The 22,794-nt window shown below is 41.0% G+C and overlaps 2 protein-coding genes across 2 annotated transcripts; both read right to left on the bottom strand.

Moving 5' to 3' along the window:
• Positions 1–8: 8 nt before the first annotated feature.
• Positions 9–18,424, bottom strand: LOC121906182 (enhancer of mRNA-decapping protein 3-like). Its single transcript, XM_042424931.1, has 7 exons — positions 18,328–18,424; positions 17,176–17,355; positions 15,932–16,128; positions 10,530–10,892; positions 3,107–3,260; positions 1,584–1,801; positions 9–943 (listed from the first exon to the last, which is right to left on the bottom strand). The coding sequence occupies exons 2-7, from the start codon at positions 17,337–17,339 to the stop codon at positions 609–611; spliced, it is 1,431 nt and encodes a 476-aa protein (XP_042280865.1). The 5' UTR covers positions 17,340–17,355; positions 18,328–18,424; the 3' UTR covers positions 9–608.
• Positions 18,425–18,728: 304 nt separating this feature from the next.
• On the bottom strand, positions 18,729–22,492 carry LOC121906107 (cytochrome P450 1A1). The gene is made up of 7 exons (XM_042424819.1): positions 22,410–22,492; positions 21,113–21,986; positions 20,833–20,959; positions 20,638–20,727; positions 20,247–20,370; positions 19,964–20,050; positions 18,729–19,774 (listed from the first exon to the last, which is right to left on the bottom strand). Exons 2-7 carry the CDS (start codon positions 21,950–21,952, stop codon positions 19,477–19,479), a joined length of 1,566 nt encoding a protein of 521 aa, XP_042280753.1. The 5' UTR covers positions 21,953–21,986; positions 22,410–22,492; the 3' UTR covers positions 18,729–19,476.
• Between the last annotated feature and the right edge of the window lie 302 nt (positions 22,493–22,794).

Below are 22,794 nucleotides of genomic sequence, written 5' to 3'. Positions count from 1 at the left end.
ATCAGATGTAATGTAAATGCAAATATGAAGTATTTACATTTTAAAACTGCATTATTCCTGAGATGTGTTTGAAAAATAAATACAAATATAGATTCTTTGTAATATCACCTTTTCAGTGTGACATACTACAACCATAATTAGACAAAACACACCCATTTGGGTAAGTAAAAATCTGCAATAAATTGAAAGACAGAGGACATGGACGTCAACTGTGGGACAGATGAGAGGTGGGTTTGGGTTGGCAGACAACATTAGGCTGAGCTGTGCGCCGGGTCACAGGGTCAGGACCAGACTCCACATGCAATCTACAGGAGGAAACAGGAACTGTGTCTCTGGTGCTGGTCCTGGGGTCAGAGGTCACAGATAGACTCACAGTGGTCAGCATTTTGTAAACATATTCACATAGTCATGGAGCCCTTATCAAAACACACCAAAGAACAGGAAACCTTCTCCTCTCAAAAACAAGAAGTGTCGCACGCAACATGCAGCAACCCATGGGAGTTTCCAGGAGCTAAGAAGAAAAACCTGCAGCTCAGTCTTTCAGACGATGCCCCCAGACCTGCGTATACACTTAATAACATTGATTTGGTCATATAGTTGGTACTCTGTTATGCTGGGTGCAGAGGGATGACAAATTTACATCCAAAGGGTGAGTGGTAGTTGATCCCAACTTCCTGGAAAACCATCTTAGGGATGCCAATATCACAGAGGTAGACCCTGCTCTCTCTTTCAGGTAAAGGTAGTGGCAGGCCCAAAGACATGGTCCACTTCGCCTCGACAGTCTGATGCTGTTCACCGACTGGAGGATCGATACTGAGGACTGGAGCCCGGTTCTGGTTGGCCCAGTCAGCGGCTGATTGGTACCAGGACTGTTCCCTCAGCAGTGGGTTCTCATGGCAATCCAGGCAGTTGATAACCAGATCAACGGGGCTTGCAGGCAGATCTGGAACACAAGTAAAGGAGAAGAAAAAAAATGCAATTGGTGTTTCAAAGTTACCTCAAAAAATGCGAATACTGTACATTTTTGGTGCATCTGATCCTGCTAAAAACTAAAGCAAGAAGACACAGTGAAAACAAGGTTTTCAGTGTTTATACACAGGAATCTGAAATCATCTCATTAATAAAAAAAAAAATCTTCATTCATAAGACTACTTGGCCCTGTGTTTTCTGAACTACAGTCCTGGCCTTAAGTACAGTAATACCAATGAATTAATAGTTTAAAGTCATAAATCAAAACCAGCTTCTCTCCCATTTACTTAATGTCATTAAATATTTTGCAGAGATGATACCACCAAGTGTTCTGAGTTACTCGTGTGCTTCCAAAATATCAGTCAGTGTGAGCTTTCAGTCAGAAGTGTTTTCAATGTGGCTGCTCCACTAGAGGGCAACATTTGTCTGTGCTGGTCTGCTCCAACATGAGCTGATCCTTAGATACTCAGTCTCAGGATCATGTTAACTTTTACCGCCATCGGTCCGAGCACAGATCAGCCTTTACACATAGCTTGGTCCTTCCCATCAGTGTCATTGAAATCAGTGTAGGCAGGAATTTAATCATCTAAATATTCTCTATTGGTGTGTTCTACCTTTGATACTGGCCACCTGCTTGACGCTCGTCCTGCTGTAGAGGTTGACCTCCCTGGTGACTGACTCCTGCATCTTGACAAAGTTGGGCAGGAACAGGATGACCTCCACTTCATGGTTGGCCAAGTGTCTACCACAGCTGATGCCCTGGGCCCCCTGGATGTGGGGGCCACACAGAAGGACCACAGTGGGCCTCTGGTGGACATTTTTTGGGGTGAGCCTGGGAACATTCAATAAATATGTTATTCCACTCAAGTTAATCCACAAAAACAAAGAATAATTCCCCTGATAGATGATCAATGTGGTATTCATCAGTTATACAGTATCTATGTAATCAAACAAATATTCACTATGTCATAGGTGGGCTGACTAGCTGAAATTCAAACAAAACCCAGAACCAAGACTTTTGCAGATTTTTCTCCACCCTGCCAGTATAGTCTGTATGTAGTTCAGTTAGTAGAGCAGGTCCACCAAGATTGGTGGTTTAATTCCTCGCTCCTCACATGTTGACGTGTCCTTGAGCAAGACGCTGAACCCCACATATACGCACCATCACCATTCAAAACAGACACAAAGGATATGTAATTCCAATGATAAATAAAATAATAAAATATTTGGTTTTATCAGACAGTGGAGGAAGATAAGACGTTTGTTGTTGTTGTTAATAATAAAAACTTATCTGTAGAGTTAAAGATTGCTCAGAACACTGAATTTGCAGTTTCAACTTGGCAGCAATCCTCCAATTGTGCCACTAGTTTTTTTTTGCAGGCTATGAAAAATAAAAAATATATGAATGCTGCATTTCTCTGCATACAAGCAGAATATTAATTGGTTTGAGTATCTATATTCACATTATGAATATGAACTGAATGAAACAGTGAACACCATTGTAGCGTCTGTGACCCTGATGATACAATACAAAATTAAACAAGATCTGAGGCTCACAGTAGCTCCTGTGTAAATTTGAGACACGCAAGTATCACAGCCGTACTGATAAAGGATCTGAGACAACAAACCTGTTTGTTGTATGAGCTACTGCGCTGTGGCTCTTTGATCTTACATGAGAGTACACCGCTCATAAAGGTGCAGGTAAACAATACTAAACAGGTCTGCCGCCAGTATCTATTATCTATTAGGATGTTTGTGACCTGCTGTGTGACTGCTCGCTGCAGTGCAAGAAAATAAGCCCTGAGGGGGGTCAAGGTTAACACTGTCTTGCTTATGTAGAAACATAGTAGTAAATATGATCGCCATGGAAACTGGGAAACATGACATGAAACCAGAAAGTTGGACAGACCAGCTCTAATAATTGTCTAAGTACTCAGAAAGGTATGTTTGGCATTGTGTTGCACATTCTTTATGGTTATTATACAAATGACTCTATCTGCACTGTACAGTACATCAGATAAGTAGTCAAACATCCCAGAAACTGATTAAGTTCATTCTTTTGCAGACTTCCCGGACATTGGTAGGTCCTCTTGTCGGTCTGCTCCACTACACCAGAGCCCAGAGTGGTATTTCTCACCTGTTTGGTCCGCCCAGCAGAGTGAGAGCCATCTGACTGGAGCAAACACCTATCGTCTCCAGCCTGCGCTCGATAGACAGGCCCCAGCGCTCTGCAGCTGCTAACAGACGCTTATGAAGCTCATAGGGCACGCTTGGAACCACCAGGCCTGAGTCTGCAGAGAGAAAACATGAGGTGAGATGGACAGCAGAAAGGAAGTTAGGAGGAAAGAAAAAAATTAATGCTTTCTATAGTTTGTCATTTCTGTGACAGAAAATATAGCATGTGTAAATTGTAGTGAAAATGGTAGGAAATCAATTCCTGAAACAAACACATATTTGTACTTTTACATTCTTGCATCCAGTGATATGGTCTGACAAGTTCCAGAAAACCCACACAAAAGGATAATGTTTCTAAATTAGCCCTGAATTGTAATACATCTTCATAGGTACTATGTCATTTAGCAATTTATCTTCATTAGTGCCTTGAAAAACAACAGCTGGAGTAAAAGTCAAGCCCAGTAACCCGACCACTAAGATGAGGACAAACATTGGTCTACAGATTACCACCCTCTAGGTTCTCAGGATGTGGTAGTTACATGTAAGCAACACAAATCCTAATGCGAGGAACCCATTCCCCAGGGAAAAACCCCCTCCTCATGACCCGATCTTGTTCCCATCACAGAAGATTCTCCATTTCCTCTCCTGTTTGTCACCCCTGTCTGCGGCAACAAAGGGAAGATTGGCAGCCTTTACAAAACATGACAAACATGAGGCTACCAGAGTGAGACGCCTATCCCCTGCAGGCCCTGGGTTCACACGCACCATCACATGGCTTCTGACCAAACCTCAACCCTTAGCTCTGGGACGGGGTTCTACTGGGCTGGACCCCCCACCTTGACTGCTGTGTCAGTCAAAACATACAGCAGGTTAGCGTGACACGAAAGGGGACAAACATCATGTGCATATGAACACCTGCACCTGTATGCCAACGGCTTGTGGTGAGAGATTGGGAAGGATAAAACATGGGGGATACATGGTGGTGACCACCATCAAGGGCTCTGAACAGTGGATTCAACTCAAAACAAAGTAATTCATAGACTACATTTTTAATGAAGACGTATCACCTTACCTGTTCTCAGTTGAATCAGGAACTGTATGAAACTATTTAAAGGACCACACCACTTTCTTCAAACTTATCTCCATGTGTTTAGTGACAGTATTAATAATCACTTCATAATGCACAAGCTGTCAACGCTCTCTACAGTACTGTAATGGTCCAAATATAAGATGGTATTTTATTCTGATAATTACATTTGAAAAAGTGGTGGTCGTCTTATATTCGAGCACTAAACAATTATGTGTACACAAGATCAGAGATCCACTTTGAAAGGAGAGTGTGCTGGTGTAACACAGTTTCCTCCAGAGAGTGTTGCATTATGGGTTGTTTGTAGCCTTATTGTTGCTGTCATCAAGTCCGTTTATGATTCTGCAGTTGGTCAGAACTAAAAGTGGCTCATTTGCTCAGATTACCCTGCAGGAGTTTAAGGCTTGTGTAATGTGGTTTTCTGACATGGAGGAAATAAATTAATGACAAGTGAAAACAAAATCATTAATGCATAAATGGACCATTGATCTGTCAAGCAGCCAAGAAATACTGCTGTCACAGATGACAAGGAGCTCAAAAAGAAAGATAACTGTCAGAGGAGATCATTTTGACCACTTACAAAAGCCTGAGAGGAGACAGCGTGAGTATACGACTGATAGACAAGCTATGCAAATGTGGGATTTACGTTCTACGTTAATAGAAGTATTTCACTTTTACATGAGAAAAGGCATGAGGACTCCTTCTTCTTGGATTGATGGTATATCAGAAAACAGTTTCCCTACAGGACTTTGAATGTGTGTGTTTGGCGCTGGAAAGGGGGAAGGTTGTCTTACAATCAGGCTCGTCTTATATTTGGGCCAATACAGTACGTTGCCAATGAAGCTAATTCACCCTGAACTGTTTTGTGGTCACGCAGTCCTTCAGACATCAAAAACGACAGCAGTTCAACCTGTGCTTGCCAGACAAATAAACAATACATCCACCACTTGATGCCACCTACAACACTGAGTAAACCACCTTTTCTTACACTAGCACAAATAGCCAGATAAGACTTGTTATTAATACCAAGACAGTAGCAGCTTTCGGGTCAGAGCAGCAGGCTCATGAGTGCTTTACTGTATATCCCCACTCCAGCTGCCAAAACAGTTAGGGATGAAACTATCTTCCCTCTCTGTCCTCAAGTACCCCTGAGCAGAACACTTGACTCATTACTGGAAAAAGGTGGAAGAAAGGTTATATGAGAAACTGCTCACATGTAGTAAAATGTTGGGACAAATTTACCTCGGATAACAACAGATGCTTTCAGAGAATTTTGTGAGAGAACAAATGCATAATGTAGACCTACTTTAGCTTGTGCTATTCTAGTCCACTGGGTTTAGGGTTAACTCATTTTATCGTAGTAAACTTAACATGCAGCACATGATGTCAGTGACTACTTCTTAAAATTATGCAGATGTTTTGCTTGTGAAAGGAGAAGGTAGGTCAGAAATCTTGTAACTCCATGCGGGTCAGGAAAGTCCACTGACATGTGACTTTAATAACTTTTACATTTCAAAGGTAGATTCTGTTACACAATTCACCTCCTCTTTAGTAGTCATCTTTCTTTTGAGGAAAAGACTTAAATCCCTTTGTTTTTATGTGTTCTGTCATGTCAAGTCACCTACCCTTGTCATAATCGTTCTCTTCTGAGTATTTTTTTGAATTACTGTATTACATAACTCCAATTCAGCCTTTTATCACTGTACAAACTGAAGTGTGTGGAAACCTTAAAGAGCCCGTGCTAATCCCTGGCTGTCTATTGCCTGTGGCACATTAGAAGGGTAATGAAAGTCAAGCTAGGGGAACAGCACGGCTCAGGATCCCTTTGATAAATAAAGCTGCTGGGAGCCAGTTAAGTCCTTAATGGCCTCCTACAGATCTCTGGCCTGGTAGCTGAGAATTTGGTGGCCTTATGGGAGTGCACAAATTCACAGTGACACCACATGCACGCACAAACACCTCAACCTACAACACACTCACAACAAGTTGATGTACAAACATATACACCCATAACTTTTCATCCAGGCATGCAACACGAACAGAGTGACACAAACGTACAACCACGCAACATACACACACACAAACACACACACACCCTCATACACAAGATAATTACATATAAACACAGAGACTGATGCCGTGCCTGACTAAAATTCTTGCTTATCTTTAGGTTGGCCCTGCTCCCCTCCCACTATTCTTTTATTGATACCGCACAAAGACTGGTAATATGTTTCAGTGGGCAACAGAAATCTGGAGCATGCCAATCCTCATGTGAGCGATAAGCACAGGAAAGTCAACTGCTTCTTGTCATGCAAACCGCTGCCTTGAGTGCCAAGCTCAGAGGAAGTGGGTGTTGCACTAGTATGCACTAATTGCTTTTCAACCATCCCACCAGGTGAGCTTCTTAATAACTCTCTTGCTGAAGCTGCCGCTACCAAAACTACCCCCTCTCTCCACACATACACACACACACACACACACACACACACACACACACACACACACACACACACACACACACACACACACACACAAACACACACCATCTCCTCCTTCCTCACACTCTCACACATATGCAGTGATTTATGCACACACACACACCCACTCTCGATGTGGTACAAAAACAAACTCAGCAGTCAACTAGCTAAACCGGGTAGCCATGAGTATGCAGCAGCACTAAAATAAACTGAGGTGGAAGCAATCCTTCAAGCATGACAAGGGAACCGACAGGACTGAAAGCAATACACGCTGGCTGGATGCGGGCCATGTGTGACTAAGGCTTGTGCTGGGATAGGGAGGGTTAGACAAGGCTGTTCCATTCATCTCTGCTGAAGATCTCAACTCTTGCAGGTAGCAAGATGGGGGAGCGGGTCTTTTGGGGCACAGCAAAGATGATTAATGCAATAATCAGTGAGATTACTTTTTTTATCATTTTGGTTTTATGTTGGTGCTAACAGCCTACTTTTGAGGCTTTCTGCACAATGCTTGTCACAAATCACTTATCGACTAAAACGTGTAACTTATTTCATCAGACTTTCTGTTAATTAAGTTTTTTTGTAATTTGTCTGGTCTGCCATTGTGAGTACTACTGCTCGTATCAACTAGTCAAATCAATTTTGAGTACTTTAAACCATGACAAGTTCTGGAAAACTATAAAGTCTTACTTACTGGTACACACAGTCAGATCAAAAACTCTTGACTGTGAAGAAACCAAAGAATCCTGCACACTGTTGATCATTTGTACTCACTTTATTTGCAACTTTTCCATCCTCAGACCTTCTTCAGATAATATTCATGTCATATGAATTTTTAATATACAATTAAATGGACATAATATATTCCTGGGGACTAAAACATTGGGAAAAAGTGTGCAGATTTTTGGATTATTTCACAATCAGTTTATTATCCAACACCCCAAAGCAAGAACTTTGTGTGAGTGTGAGGCCTTTATAAAGGTGAAGTTAACAAGAATTCATATGTAGATCTAAGGATCACAGTGTCACGGGTACTATGGTTCCTGTGTCTCGCAATCCCCATTGCTGGCCTTCTCTTTACCTGACAGCATGCAATCACAAGACAAGATCACGACACATGCACTAAGTTCACTATCTATCCCATGTCTCTATCACACTGGGTCACTAGGTCAGATGGGTTAAAATATTTTGTAATGACAAAATTTTTGAAGTCTGCATCCTGCTTTCTCCAATGTGACAGAGCACAAATAAATAAATAAAAGAAAACTAGAAACACCAGCTGACAGTTGGCTTTGTTGTAATTTGTGTTTTGAGGCATGGCTTGTTTGAACTGAAGAGGTTTCAGTGCACAGCTGGAGTCAATCACACCACAGGAAAACAAGACAATGGCAGAACTGAACCTACAGACTGCAACCTTTACAATTAACAATGGTTTATAGAAACAGGCTTGTCAAATCCCCATACCAGTGCGTTATGGCAACCCCAACATGAAGCCAGGCACTTTGTTTTTCTTTCTCTATTCTTGCCATTGTTGATTTATCTATTTACTGGCAAAGATTCCAGGTCAACAGCACTGTGGTTTGTTCCTGCTTGAGAGGTGCTGTTTATGTAAGGCTGTACGGCGGCATGCTAATTACAGAGTGCAGAGGATGGGGATTAAGATGACAGCCCTGGGAAGCAGACCTGCCTGCACGGTAAGAAAAGGAGGCTCTGCTTGGCAGCTGTGCCCAACTCCGTTGTGTCACCACCAATCAGATGACAGTCTGGGCTAAAAATCCTCGAAACACCATCACTACTACAGCCACCTTGTCACCTTCACAGCCTGATGAATACATAGCAAAAATTCTTATCTTTCATCATTCTTGTTCCAGTCGCTGTACTGCTATTATGTTTCAGGAAGGAAGCAGAAATACTGCATATAAACCTTAAATCCTGAGCAGAATCACAAAGAAAAGAGATGAAAAGATTTTAGTGTTAATTCTGAAGAGAAGTTTTGAGAAAAACATATCAACATAGTGCCATAATGCCAACTACTCTGTCTTGTGACAGAGTTGATCCTGCTGGTTATAATAAAACACCTATACATACTGATACACCCCACCACTCAACCCTTACTCAAGTTCCACCCACCCTCTATGGCTCCAGCTCCTATAGACTGAAAAGATACAAAGACTGAGGCATTTCTCTCACACCTTGGACTCCAGGGCCTGTGCTAGCGTGCAATTTACTTATCTTGTGTCTATATTAACCACTTATGTAACACACAGGTTCCTAGAGTGAGCTGAAGTGTGAGAAAGAATGGTCTCATCATTGCAGTAGGGATGTGTGTGTGTGTGTGTGTGTGTGTGTGTGTGGGGTCAAAAGTCACCCACATGCTAAACAGTAACCAGAAGGATATGATTCCAGTCAGCATGCCCCAGGGTGACCTCTCTCTGGCCAATGGGGTTAATAGGCCTTGTGTCCACTTCGAGCCCCTCTTTATAGCGCATGTTGTTTTTCTCATTGTGCTCAGAGGAAAGAGACACTGCAGCACATTCCTGACAGTGCCGAGAGCCTCTATAGTGATCAGTATCAAGTGTAAAAAAGGTTTAAATACTTCAGATTTTGGCAAGAGTGCAACAATGACATTTCAAAAATGTCTGTTGGAAACTATTTTTGTCAGTATCACTGGGTAAAAACAGTGTTATTAGATAAACAGATGGTAATCCTGGTCAAAGTTGAACTACTGAAAAAAATGACTGTCCAAAACAAACATTATGTTCACACAATTGACATGTTTACTGATAAAAAAATGTCCCAGAGGGAGATTTCATTTTATCTAAAAAGGTATTTCCCAGTACTATAGAGACAATGTTAACTATCTCATGTGAAATTAAATCAGGGTGAGCATGTACAATCATTTATCTCGTAGGGCATGAGAGAGGGTACCGGGTGCCGTTCATGAGATCCTCAAGGAGGCTCAACAGTGACTTATTTTCCCTGATGCCAATAATAACAAGTTTCACTGTTTTTTATTAAGAATAAACTTAATTTTACAGTTTGTTTAAGGGAGACGTTCCCTTTTGACATAGAGTATAGTTATATATAAGTCAACTGATTAATGGACATTAATGGACAGGACAACATTTCATTCAGTTCATAGTTCCAGCTATTCCTCAATCAAACAATCCATTTTCCTGTTTCCAACTTCTCAAATGTGAGGACTTGCTGCTTTGTGCTATATATCATTGTTAAGTTCCCCAAATACATTTAGGGTTTAGAATTTTCAACTGACCAAACAAACGTGTGTGTCAGTGTGTCTCTAAATACTTAATTGACTTCCTTAATCCTGTCCATGACACTCAGCACCAAACCCATTCGGTCCTACTGAAAACGTTAATCTATAAAAACAGGTCACAAATACAGTATATACTTTTATTTTAAGACCCAGTAATTCGCCTTAGCTGGGCACTGTAGCTTTTAGCAAATGTTACTCAAACAAGTAAATAGTTGATTTTTTGGGGACTATTTTCATCTGCAGCTACAAAATTATGTTCCTCAAGGATTCTACTAAATTCTGCACAGTAAACGCTTCCTATTTAAACTGAATGTGTGTTTCAGCTGAAAGCCAGTTGACCTAAAACACTCTGTGATAAAACAACTGTCTTTGCAAATTAACAGTTTCAATATTTATTGATTTCCTGCCATATTGACTGACAACATATCTTAGGAAATTCTATAACATAAGAGGACATGCATATAAATGATGCCCTCGCTCTAACATATGTGTCTGTGCGTGTGTGTGTGTGTGTGTACACGAGTATGCACATGCATTTTGTTCTCACCAGTACAGTACTCTTTACCCCCATGTTGAGGCACTGTTATCTGCCGGTATATGACAGGCTTGCCCTCCAGAATATTCTCATCATGGCGGTAGGACAGGGGCTTCTGTTCAGCCTGCGTGCTGTGATGCTGTGCCCTACTGCTGTGGCTGTTGGTCCCATCAATCTTGGAGAAGACGGCGGCTTTGTCGAAGAGAGCCAGGTTTCCCTCGAAGTCAAAGTCAGTGTCCAGGTCCTCATTAGTCCCGTCTCCGAAGCACTCGTCATCTTTTTGTCTCATTGGACCTCCAGCGCCTCCATTCCTCATGCAGTTTTTCCTTGATGTGGCCTGAGCTGCCCCCCTGCTGTTAGATGACCCTGCAGGGGCTGGAGAACATGCTCAAATTAATTCACATTTATTTATATAAATAACATTTTGCTAATAGTTATTGGATGGAACAGAGACTTCAAAACAAGAAAACAACAATTGCTCTTGCATTCAACCACAGAATCATGAATTCAGTTAAATCCAGGTTAACCAGTGATTCATACCCCAAATTCCAACCACTGTTAGTGAAGTTTAAGGTTAAACTACAGGTTTTATATAAAGGGAGAGGTAAGTATATTTGGTACCCAAAAATATCTGAAGAAATAAAATAAAATTTACCCGAGTGCAAGATGTGTTAATGAGAAAATACTGTCATTGTACAGAAAAAGGGTGCTATTTTCAATAAGCAATAACATATTCTATCACATATATTTGGCGTTCAACAATACATATTGAAACAATAAATCCAAGGACACAAAGTAATCATATGGATAAGGCATTTTCAGATCATGGGACATCCACAGGCAGTGAAAAGAAGTTCCCATCTTACTCAAAATTTAATTCACAAGGAATTATCCCAACTAGAGTATGAGAATTGTAGTTTGAATCATCTCTAACATAGAGTGCAGACAGATGCACATGTAAACACTAAATTCATGACATACAACTTCAGTATGTGTCCCTGGGACTAAATGTTAAAAACTGAGAGGAGGAGGCTCTGCTCTGAGCTACCATAAGACTATATTTGCTTTAAACTTGCCAAATGCATATCCCATCACTCAGCTCTGCTCAAATCTAAATCACCTCTGAAAGGAGCTATAAGCTGACACTATAGGGCTGTAGGGTTGTAAATGGTGTAATCCATACACAATAAGTTCCTGCACTCAGCAGTTTAAAATTTTGACTAGGTGCTCGTAACTCCTTTTATCTTGTGTAACTCAGACTGGCGACCTCCTTATCCTCTCACAGTTAGTTACTTTAACCCGTTGAGAACAAAACACCGCTGACAGAAACCACACAATGGCCAACTGAGCGGTGCTCAATAAAGTTTACATACATGTAAGCACAAACAAAAAAACAACATGAACCTAGAACAAAAAAAAAAAGAAAAGAAAAACTGGAAAAACCTGGCCTTCAACCCCAACCATCCTGAGCTCTCACGCTAACCAGGAGACAGAGAGGCACAGTCGCACGCTACTGTCACTGTGACAGCTAACGTACTTTGGACTCTCACGCAAGACACTGGGAGGCTCAGTCACACTACGTTTATACAAAGCTACTAATCAACTAGCGTCTAATTTGAGACCTGACTCAATATCACAGTATGGACTCACCTGCGAGTGTCAGAAAGGAGTGATTTTTGGATTTTTTTGCAAACATTCAGCAGTGAGTTGTGACACAATAAGTGTTTCCATCACTGCTCTGACAAAAAAATTACACAATATTAATGTGTCTCATTTTTATAAGTGATTTATCAACTATAGTTTTTTACAAATAGCAAGAAAAACATTACTGAGACGTGTTGTGGAGGAGAGGGCGAGGGTGGTGGGTTGGTGTACTTACCTGTGTGAATGGGGAGAAAAGCTAGAGTCTTTATTACCGTGAGCCAACAATGTCATTATTTACAAGGAAGTGTTTTGTCATGCTATGAATCAAAAATCTGAACAGCTGGGCAAGGCTCCAAGTAAAACAAGCTAATGAATAGCGAGCAGCAAAGTACACAGACAGACAGTGAACTTCACTGATTTCAGTTTAGACAAACCACCACAAATTACTGCAAACGCACAAGCCATAAATGTTTCAGACTGATAGATGGGTTATGGTAAATTTGCACCGTTAAATAAATAAATAAATAAATATCAAAACACAGTGTTAAATCTGTGACAAGGCATTCAACTAGGAAACCAGATATAGAGATTTGATTCTTCTTCTTGGGGGATCTCCCAGCTTAGTTATACTTTTCTAAAGTAGAGGAAGGTTGCTGGTTTGAATGACTGATCAAGCTAAGAGAAACTGAACATGAATCTGTGATGTTTATCATTGCCTCAATACCTACAGCTGATGTGCGTGTGAGCAGAGCACTTGAAAATCCCCTTACTCCACTGTCTTGCTGTGTGGTTGATGATGTAAGTCTGTAGTCACACTGGCAAAACTTTCACTGTGATATACAGTCCTTGGAGTTGTGCGAATGTGAAACCAAAAATGCATAAATAAATGCACAGCAAAACCCCTTCCAAGATAATATAAAGCTTTACAATTTTCTGAAGGAGGGGCACATGGAAAAACACTAACATGGTGGTTATGGGAACAGTTTTCACAAGGGCAGAGTCTGCAGCTCCTCTTCCAAAATGCACTTTTAATGGGATCTGTTTGGGTCTACTGGAATTTGACTCTGCTTTTGGAGGCCTATGCATCATTCACAAAAGCAGTCCGTTTCTAAATTCCCATCCTACTCTCCCAGAAAGATCAATGGCAGATATTCAGAAACCATTTCTGGAATCCGCGATCTTGTATAAGCAACGGCCCACCCTGCTTTCCCTTCTTTGTGGCCGGGGGGCTTCTTGGGAGCATGGCATTGCGTGTGAAAGGACCAGCCCTGCCCAAGCCACTCAGCACTTTGGCCCCATGCAATTTGGGCATTAGCTCCCTGGCCACTAGCCTGAGAGCTCGAGATTAAAATAAAAACTCAAAAGGTAAACATTGCCTCCACAATTGATATCGCTTTGGCCTTCCGAGCACACTGGGACAACATGGCTTCCTGTCGGGGAGGGGGGAGGGGGGGGTTTCCTGTGCTGAGCAGGAGGGAGGGAGTGAGAGGACATGGGGGGAGAGAGAGAGGACAGGAGGGCACCGAGGCACGAAAGCCAGGCTTTGCATAACCTTCTCTTTAGGAGCAGACACGGAGAGGGAGGGGGAATGTTTATTGATCTTAGTCACACACATATTGTAAAGAGGAACTTTGGTACAAGCCTTTAGCACGCTATGGGAATCTTAGGGGGGAGTCATAGGGAGACAGTGTTTGGTCCCATGCTCCTGCTTCTTAATAGTGACACAAAGAGTAGGAAGAGAGACTGGGTTAAACATGTGAAGCGAGCTGCAGGCCTTGCTAACACAATATGAAAAATGCACACCACATTATGAGCATTATCACTTTTCCTAGGAGAATTTTTTGAAAATGAAAAGGACAGAGGTTTCCCATTATGTAAGCTTCATCTTGCAACACAGGAAAACCATCAAGGCAGAAGCCATTTTTACAACTACGCTGAAGAATATTACTCCGTGTCCTTTAGCCAATTCCACTGACCTCTGACTCCTCCATTGTATGGTGATCCTGAGTGTGAAAGTGAACTGACTTTAACTAATTCCGGCAGAGGCCACAGAGCTGTCCAAGCACGCTTCCTGCTGACTGGATGTTGACTGCTGGAAATGCTGTTTTTAACCTTTATCTAATCAGGAAGGTTGAGTAACACATTCTCATTTTTACAGCTACAACTTGGGACTGGGAGAATGCAGATGTGCTTCTCGGTCTCAACGTGCATCAAAATGAATCTCACAGCTAATCACTGCATGACTGGAACATGTGACAACAGAACTGTGCTGAAAATGTAAAAGTGAAACTACAGTAAAAGTGAAGGTTTTATTAGCTGTCCTTAACATTTTAAAGGTTTAAAAACTGCACAAATACATCCCAAAAAAGCAACCTTGGCAGATGTTGAAAGCAATGTAGATGCAAATAACAGAAGCGTTACATAATAAAGGATATCAACTTTGAGGCTAGTAAGTCACAGTTGCAACAAATGAGTCACAATACATTCTCAAATGAGTCTCTGCATCTGCCAAAGAGGAACAGCAGTCACAAGTTGAGCCTCAACAGCAATGACTGGAAAACACTTGACGGGACATCTGCTCATCAACACTACAAACCACAACATAAAAAATGACAACAGAAGTGAATCAACCTTCTCCTCCACCGTCCCAATAAATACACTGCAAGCTGTAATCTAAACAACAAATATCACTTCACAATGGCAGAATGTTTTGGCTGGAGCTACTGTGCCAGACTGCATTACATTGTTAAGTTTTCCTGTTAATCTGTCTTCCTCTTCTCTTCATTATTTGTTTAGACTAGTCGAGCTGTTGGACACATTAAAGTCAACATAACCTCATATTACAAAAATAACATTAAACTAAATTCCTTTCCCTTACACGGATCACACATGCAGTGTGTGAAAATGCTTTCAGAACTTTTCAGACAGTATAATAATCTGACAACTTTCTCAAACTTTTTCTCCAAAAAACGCAGATAGAATGTTCACTTGATCTACAGTGACAGCCTCAACGTCATCGTGTAGGACAGTCAAATACAGTGATGCTGAGGGGACTTTGCATGTTTGACTCATCTTCATGGCAACTTGCTGGGAATTAGAAAAAGAGTTGGATAATATGTGAATCTGTTCAATAATATCTAGTTTCTGTTATTCAACAGAGCAGTACTGTATGATGTAAAAATACGTTCCTGTCATGTAGTACATCATGACTCCTAACACGTACTGTCCAACAATTGTCTTGTTCTGGGAAATACAGATTCACAATGACTAGACAAAAGCCTCAAATAAACAGGGCCTTTCTAAACTTGCAACATTTGTTAAATAACACGTCAATGTTCTGGTATCTGGTATCTGTTCCAACAGTGAACAGTTGTTGTATCTTGGCCAGCACCTGCTTTGTTGAAGGTAAAGCTCACAGGCTTCAGTACAAAACCTGATTCTGCTTTCTGCTGCTGATGCTGTTAGAAGTAAATCATATGTGGAGAATTAGCACTTTGATGTGATGCTCGCGTCCAGCTATTTCTTCCTATATTACTTACTAATTAGAACACCACAAGAGATCAATTATACAAAACATGTCCATTATGCTTGGCTTAAGTTTAACGGGATACAATTCAATATTTTTGACCTTTACACTAATGTCAAAATGACACGTCACAAAAACTATGTCCAGAGTGTTCATGCGAGGCTCATTATTATTGGGCATTGTGAATCTGTAAATGATGTAAATACTTTTTCACTATCATTTCCCACTCATATACAGTACCTACCTCTGCGCAGGATGGTGATTGGAGCAGTGCTGGCATGAGAGCTGCTGCTTGTTACATGAGGATGAATGCTCCTGTTAGTCTGACAGTGACGCCCAGCGGGTCCAAAGGTGGCTTCTGTTGCAGCTCCCAGACCAGAACCGGGCTTACTGACTGCATTCTGGATATCTAAGAACTTCAACTCCTTGATATCCATGGCACTACAAGAAAAACAAATCAAGACTTTATTTGGAGCTCAAACTTTACTATGGTGATGTACTGGAAAATGTAAAATGTTTTTCCCTCATTTTTATATTCACAGGTCTCTAGACTTATATATTAAGACACTTATTTTCAGTCTGCATGCTACAGTATAGAACAATCGCTTGGCCTGTGGTAGCTCTTTGGGTGGAGCAAGTCACTATCACTTAAAGGAATAGAGGTTTCATCCCATTAGGAATTACATTATCTTACAGGAGCCATTTACGGAAACAGCATGAGCAACCGCTCTGGAATGTATTACGTAACAAACATGGATCATGGCAACCAAAATTTCCCACCACCAGTCACATCCACAATAACCTTAACGGGAAGCATTGAACTGACTTTGGTAACATTTCTGCTCTAGGTTTGTGAAAGATTCAATGAATCACATCCTCTTTCTACTGTCTACAACTTTGTAACTATTCTTTCTGAGTTTCACTCCTAAAATTGGTCAAAACCAGGAAGCACTCAGAGCACATACCTCCACCAAGGCAGCACAATCCTATAAATTTCATATTTTATTCAAACAGGTGCAGTAGATCAGACTTGTAATGATATGAAACTGTTCCTGGATTTGCACCTGGATTCAGACTTGCAACCAAACTGATCACTTGTTCATGGATCAATGACCTAACTTTCCTCCAAATGTCACTGAAATGTTTTGATACCAAACATAAATATTACATTCAAACAACATCCTCTGCACTCCAATATAAAAATAGTTTGATTTTTATGACTTCTTATTTATTAATCCATTCATACAATATCTGTTTTTGTGAATAGCAGTAAGGGACTACAAATTACATTTCGTTATACAATCTTGTGTTGCAAAATGATAATAAATTAATCTTGAATCTTGAATCTTAAATATAATCCCATTGGAAGAATTAACTGCTTGTGGAGCCTTCAACATTGCCCAGGGGAATCATGTAAATCTGTGCATGTTGTGATGTAAGTGGATGTGCTGGAGGAGAAAATATGTTAGCATCTCTCTGCTTTCTTACCTGAATGTGACCTCAGGAAGAGGACACCTGACCCCGTTGTGATAGGGCTCTCTCAGTGAGATGGTCTGGCTGGCCCGATCAACAGATGACACCTCTCCCTGATAAACTCCCAACGTCAGCCCACAGTTTATAGACACAACACTACCCAACCAGTCTGTGGCCATTCTGCTCACTCTGATCCTACGGTCCAAACAAATAAGTTGTATTATAAACAACATATACGAATTGTTAAAATTACAACTTGTCTTTGACATTACCAGATATAACTTCATGTACAGCCGAGGCCAACAGGCACTGAAGATTGTGGGTTTCAGCAATGTGGGAAGTTTAAATGTACCATTTAAAAATGTATACATGATCTGTATTTTATAGCATGATTCAAGAACTTTTAGGTTCCAAATCTTGAAATTTGGTCGTATTTAGGCCAGTAAATAGTTATAGGAAATAGTCAGAGGGGTTGGGGAGTTAGTTCAATATTACTAAACCAAACTGCATTGAATTATCCGCTAGTTAGTTTATGGTTGCTAAGCCTATGTGCGACGTGTTCACCCTGTAGTTCCTAATTTAAGACGTTTTACATGTTGATTCTGGTTTGCTTTTTCCACCAAGCAGCACTTTCTTTTAACTCAACAATGCTGCAAGCGACGTTACTTCCACCACTACAGACAAACTGGCGAAACAATTACAAGTTTGACATTTAATTGAGATAGAAAGTTAACTGTTAAGTTTGATGCTTTTTCAACACTTTGTGAATAAAAAACTGACACAAATATCTGTTCCTCCATGAATAAAGTTGCGTGGAAATATAAGCTAACGTGAATTTGAATATTTTTGTATGTTGTTTGAAACTATTTGAAGTATCGTTCAGTATTAAAAACGTGAGGCAAGATAACCTTAAATTTAATATCCATACGACGGTAGTACTCGGAGAATTGTAGGGTAAATACATGGACATACTAGTAGTAAATACATGATTAAATCACAACATTTAGACATGCAACCACTGCTGGCTAGCTTGTCAGCTAACATTAGCTTCTCTTTTGCAGCTGGTCTGTTTGCTGAGCTAGACGGACTGTTGTAAAGCTGAGACCCGTGTGAGCTAGTTTATAAAACTAAACCTGAGTAGATTCAGTCGGTAGTCGGTACATTTACCTTGTCGTTAAATATGAAGCAAGACGTCAAAGAAAGCCAAATCTCCGGCTGTTATTTGTGCCTTTTTCCGGGTTGTGAGGTCACGTCACTTCCCTTATCTGCCACGTGGGTTTGTTGTGATTTTTTTTCTCTCTCTGAAGTTGAAATCAGTTCATTTCAGAGCTCAGTATTGTATTCTGATTTATTCTGACTTATTCTGACATGGATTCACCTTTTTGTACATCAGTGTACACATCCTTTTATGAGGTGGTCACCATTATTATAGTCAAAATTATATATGTGTATGTGTGTGTGTGTGTGTGTGTGTATGTGTGTGTGAAATCAAGCAAACAAGATGATCATTTCAATGTATTTCTTATTTTATTTGTGTGGCTGATTAAAGGATGTTTCGTTCACTTGCTCATACATATTATGCACCATTGATACAATAGAGTAAGAAATACAAAATTGTATAGCCTACTGATATATTCCAGAAATCCCTGGAACTCTTTTGGCGTCCTGATAAATCATATAGCACAGCAACACTATTTCACCTCAAATTACAAACGCTAGGCACATAAAAATTACTTTTATAAAATACAAAGAACTTGATATACACACACACAATCACATTTTGGGATACAAATATAGCTTCAGTGTCTTACATCCACATTATAATGGATTTAAAATATTTAGCTTACAAGTGTAGATGGTATCATAAGGTAATGTCTGTTCAGTTCAGAGTCTTACGTCACAGAAGAAAAATGTAGGTTGCAGTGGCCTAGATAGTAATGCCTATCCAGTAAAACATACTGTATGTCCCAACAAGGCAACTTATTCTCCATGTGTTTTACAACTTCTGAATGGAAGCAGTTTGATTTACCAGAGAAGAGACCAGGAGAACCAAGTATCTCCTTATACTTCACTGAGAAGCACCAACCATGTGCAGCAATATCTCATAGAGAATCAAGAACATGACAGAGATATGTTCACACAAACTTAGACATCTCTGATGATCTGCAACAAGCAAATTTCACTTATTTACATCAAAGCCATTAGTTCTGGTGATCAAATTCGGCATCCTGGTGCCTTACATTCTGAGAAAGATGTATCTTTCACTTATTCTTAACCTGACTGTGTTGAGTTATACATTGCACATTATAAATAGCATCATTGCTCATTCCTCGCTCGCATTGTGGCTCTCAGCTGGCAGCGTTTGTGCTTCATTGTGAGACCATATTCTGGGGTCATGTCCAGTGGCTCTCCAGGCATGGTGAGGAAGTGCAGCTTCTGGACAATGATTGCCAAGAAGAGGAAGACTTCATTTCGTGCAATGACCTCGCCGATGCAACGGCGCTTTCCCAGGCTAAAAACCAACACCTTCTCCCCTTCCAGCTTGTTGAGCTCAGTGCCGTCAGCGCTCAGGAAGCGTTCTGGGTTGAAGGAGGACGGATCTTTCCACAGCTCACTGAAAAGCGTAAAGAATGAAGACGTAAGATAAGCTGCACAAATAACCTTGTCATTGAAAAAGGAGGCTCATGATCAATTAGAGGTTTAATCCCCTGATTCAGACAGGACAAATTAGCTGGTTGTACTGGGCATCTAAAGTCACCCAACCCAAAAACATACAAAAAGACATCTGAAACATCATACTTACGGATCATGGTTGACCTGCCACTGATTGATGAAGACACATGTGTCTTTAGGAATGAAGAAGCCATTCAGAGATGTGTCTTTTGTGGTGCTAAAAAACAAACATTAAGACAACAGTTCAGTATAGTGTGTATTTATAAATCATATACACTCTGGTTGCAATAGCCATGTTTGTATCTCTCTCTTTGTGTAGTTTTGTGATGCTCATTGGATAGAGCGTTTCATCAAGACCTCATTTTTATATGCATCTATGGTACTATCATGCACTTAAAAGAGATGAACCTCACCAGTGTGGGATAGTGAAGGGCAGGAATGAAGAGTGGCGAAAGAGCTCCAGGATGAAGGCCTCCAGTAAGGGTAAGTTGGGTTTATCGGAGAGAAGAGGAGTGCGGTTCAGTCCCACTTTTTCCTCTGGAAAATAAAAAGTCCACTGAATATGAGTTCAGGATGAGGACGTTTATTGTAGTATATAGTCCTGTCTTGCAATTTGACTTGACTGAAGACTCACAATCACCCATTTAACATTACTGTGTTTGCAAGAATGAAATGACCCCTTTATATCCAGTATTCATCAAAGACCATGCATACATTAGTCCATTAATGTCTTACTATATATATGTGTGTAATATACAAGGAGGTATCTTATCATGAATTATGGCTACAGTCAGCTGTACTTACTCAGTTCTTGATGAAGCCTTTCTTGTACCTCTGGGTAAGCCACTAAGTACATCACCGACCAAGACAGAGCTGTGGAGATGGTGTCAAAACCTAGAAGAGAAAAATAACCTTTGTGATTGTGATAACCTTTATTTTCTACTCATGCAGAGGTCACTTATGATCAGATGATTCAACAGGAGATAAATTCCAACCTACCAGCGCCAAACAGGTCATTGACAATCCCTACAATCTTCTCATCTGACATCTGGACGTTGGAGTTCTCATCCAACTTCCTGTCCTCGCAGTGATCAATAAGGGAGTCTGTGATGTCACGAATGTTGTCCTGAAAGTAGATCATTGGACAGTCTCAATAAATGCTGTACTTACATCCTGTGCACAGAGACTAAAAGGGTGAACAATGTATCTTTTTCATTGATAATGTGTTAGAAGAATGGACTAAATAGGATCATCATCAATGATTTAGTGAGTGCTGTACCTTGTCAAAAGTGGAATAGTGCTCGCTGACGATCTTTTGCACAAACTTGTTGAAGCGCGCATTGATGCTCACAAACTTCTTCATTGTTGCGCTGGGCAGGAACCGAAGAACAGGGATGAAGTCTGCAGGGTTTCCGCTGCCCACCACCTGGCCAAACTCATCGCTGAGGTTCACCAAACTGAGCAACTCCTGGTCGTTGTGGTCGTAGCGCCGGCCAAAGCACATTCCACAGATCACATTAGCAACGGAGACAACGATGTGGCGGAAGGGGTCGAAGCTGCCGTCAGCCTTCATGACAGTGTTCAGCTGTTTGACCAGATACTCTCCCTCTTTGCAGATGTGTTCCTCCAGCACGCAGGAGTACTCTGGGGTCGTGCCCTCCAGGGTTGAGAAAGAGCGAAGGGCACTGTAGGCTAGCTTTCTGCGGGCACGCCAGATGCCGGCCTGGTCTGTACTGAAGGCCAGACTCTTGCCATCATTGATGAACTTGAAGCTGTACAGGTCAGGCCTGCCCGCAAAATCTTCCCCTTGCTTGATGAGAGCCTGTCGGACTGTTTCAATGCCACTCAGCACGACCACAGGGCGCATGCCGATCTGGATCTGAAACACAGAGCCGTAGCGCTTGCTCATGGCAGTGAGACTCAGGTAAGGTTTGCTGCCCACCTCCAGCACATTTCCAATGATAGGCAGGGGCTTTGGGCCAGGGAGCCGACGAAGCCCCTCAGGAATCTCAGTGTGGAAAAACTTGAGGATCAGGTAGACCAGACACACTGTTGTCATGGCCACCAAACTCTCAGATACCGACACTGATCCAATGAATGGCAGTATCATTAGCACCATGATGACAGCTCCTTTTTTCTGGTTACTACACAACCTGGAAATTAAATAGGAGGGGCATTAGAGTAGTGAAGGCAGGGAGGAGAGGTGTTGTGCAACATGTTGACTACATGCACCATAAAGTTTAAAGTAACTGAAGACTGTTGCTTGGCAAGTGTTGGTAATTAATTTGAGTCTACATGTTCACATGCTGCACAAAAACACTTTTTACAAGTGGTTGGCAATGCAAAGTGTTAAACTATATCAACTTTATTACCACAATGCTAAGACTCAGAGAAAACCAATGAATAAAACTCAATGATTAAAAGAATAAACATATGAAAAGTTGCAACTTCAAAAACCAAATTCATACTTATGAACAGTTATTGCAAAATAATCTCCATTCACCACTCTCCTCTTATCTCTGACATTGCCTGCTAGTTATAAATCAATTAGTAATCAGCAGTCATATTAAGCTTACCTTAGTCAAAGAAGTACAATGCTGTGATCCAAGAAGATCTTCCGAAATAGTAAAAATATCGTTTAGTAGAGTTATTGTCCGAGTTTACTCTCTTAATGTACCCAAAACAGAGAATGGGCTCTTGCTTTATAGTGCGCTCCACAGCTTCATTGGCTGCTGATCATGACGTCACCCCCTCCCCCCCATCTCTCTCTCCCTCTGTCATGAATGAAGTTCAGTGCAGAGACAAGGTGTGTGTGTGTGTGTGTGTGTGTGTGTGTGTGTGTGTGTGTGTGTGTACGTGTGTGTGTGTGTGTGTGTGTGTGCGTGTGCGTGAGAGTTTTGAAATTGTTTGAAACTACGTTATAATATTTGTATATTACTATATATTACTATATATTGCATA

The sequence above is a fragment of the Thunnus maccoyii genome, chromosome 1 (assembly GCF_910596095.1).
Source record: "Thunnus maccoyii chromosome 1, fThuMac1.1, whole genome shotgun sequence".
Lineage (NCBI taxonomy): Eukaryota > Metazoa > Chordata > Actinopteri > Scombriformes > Scombridae > Thunnus > Thunnus maccoyii.
This window is presented reverse-complemented; position numbering and strand designations above follow the sequence as displayed.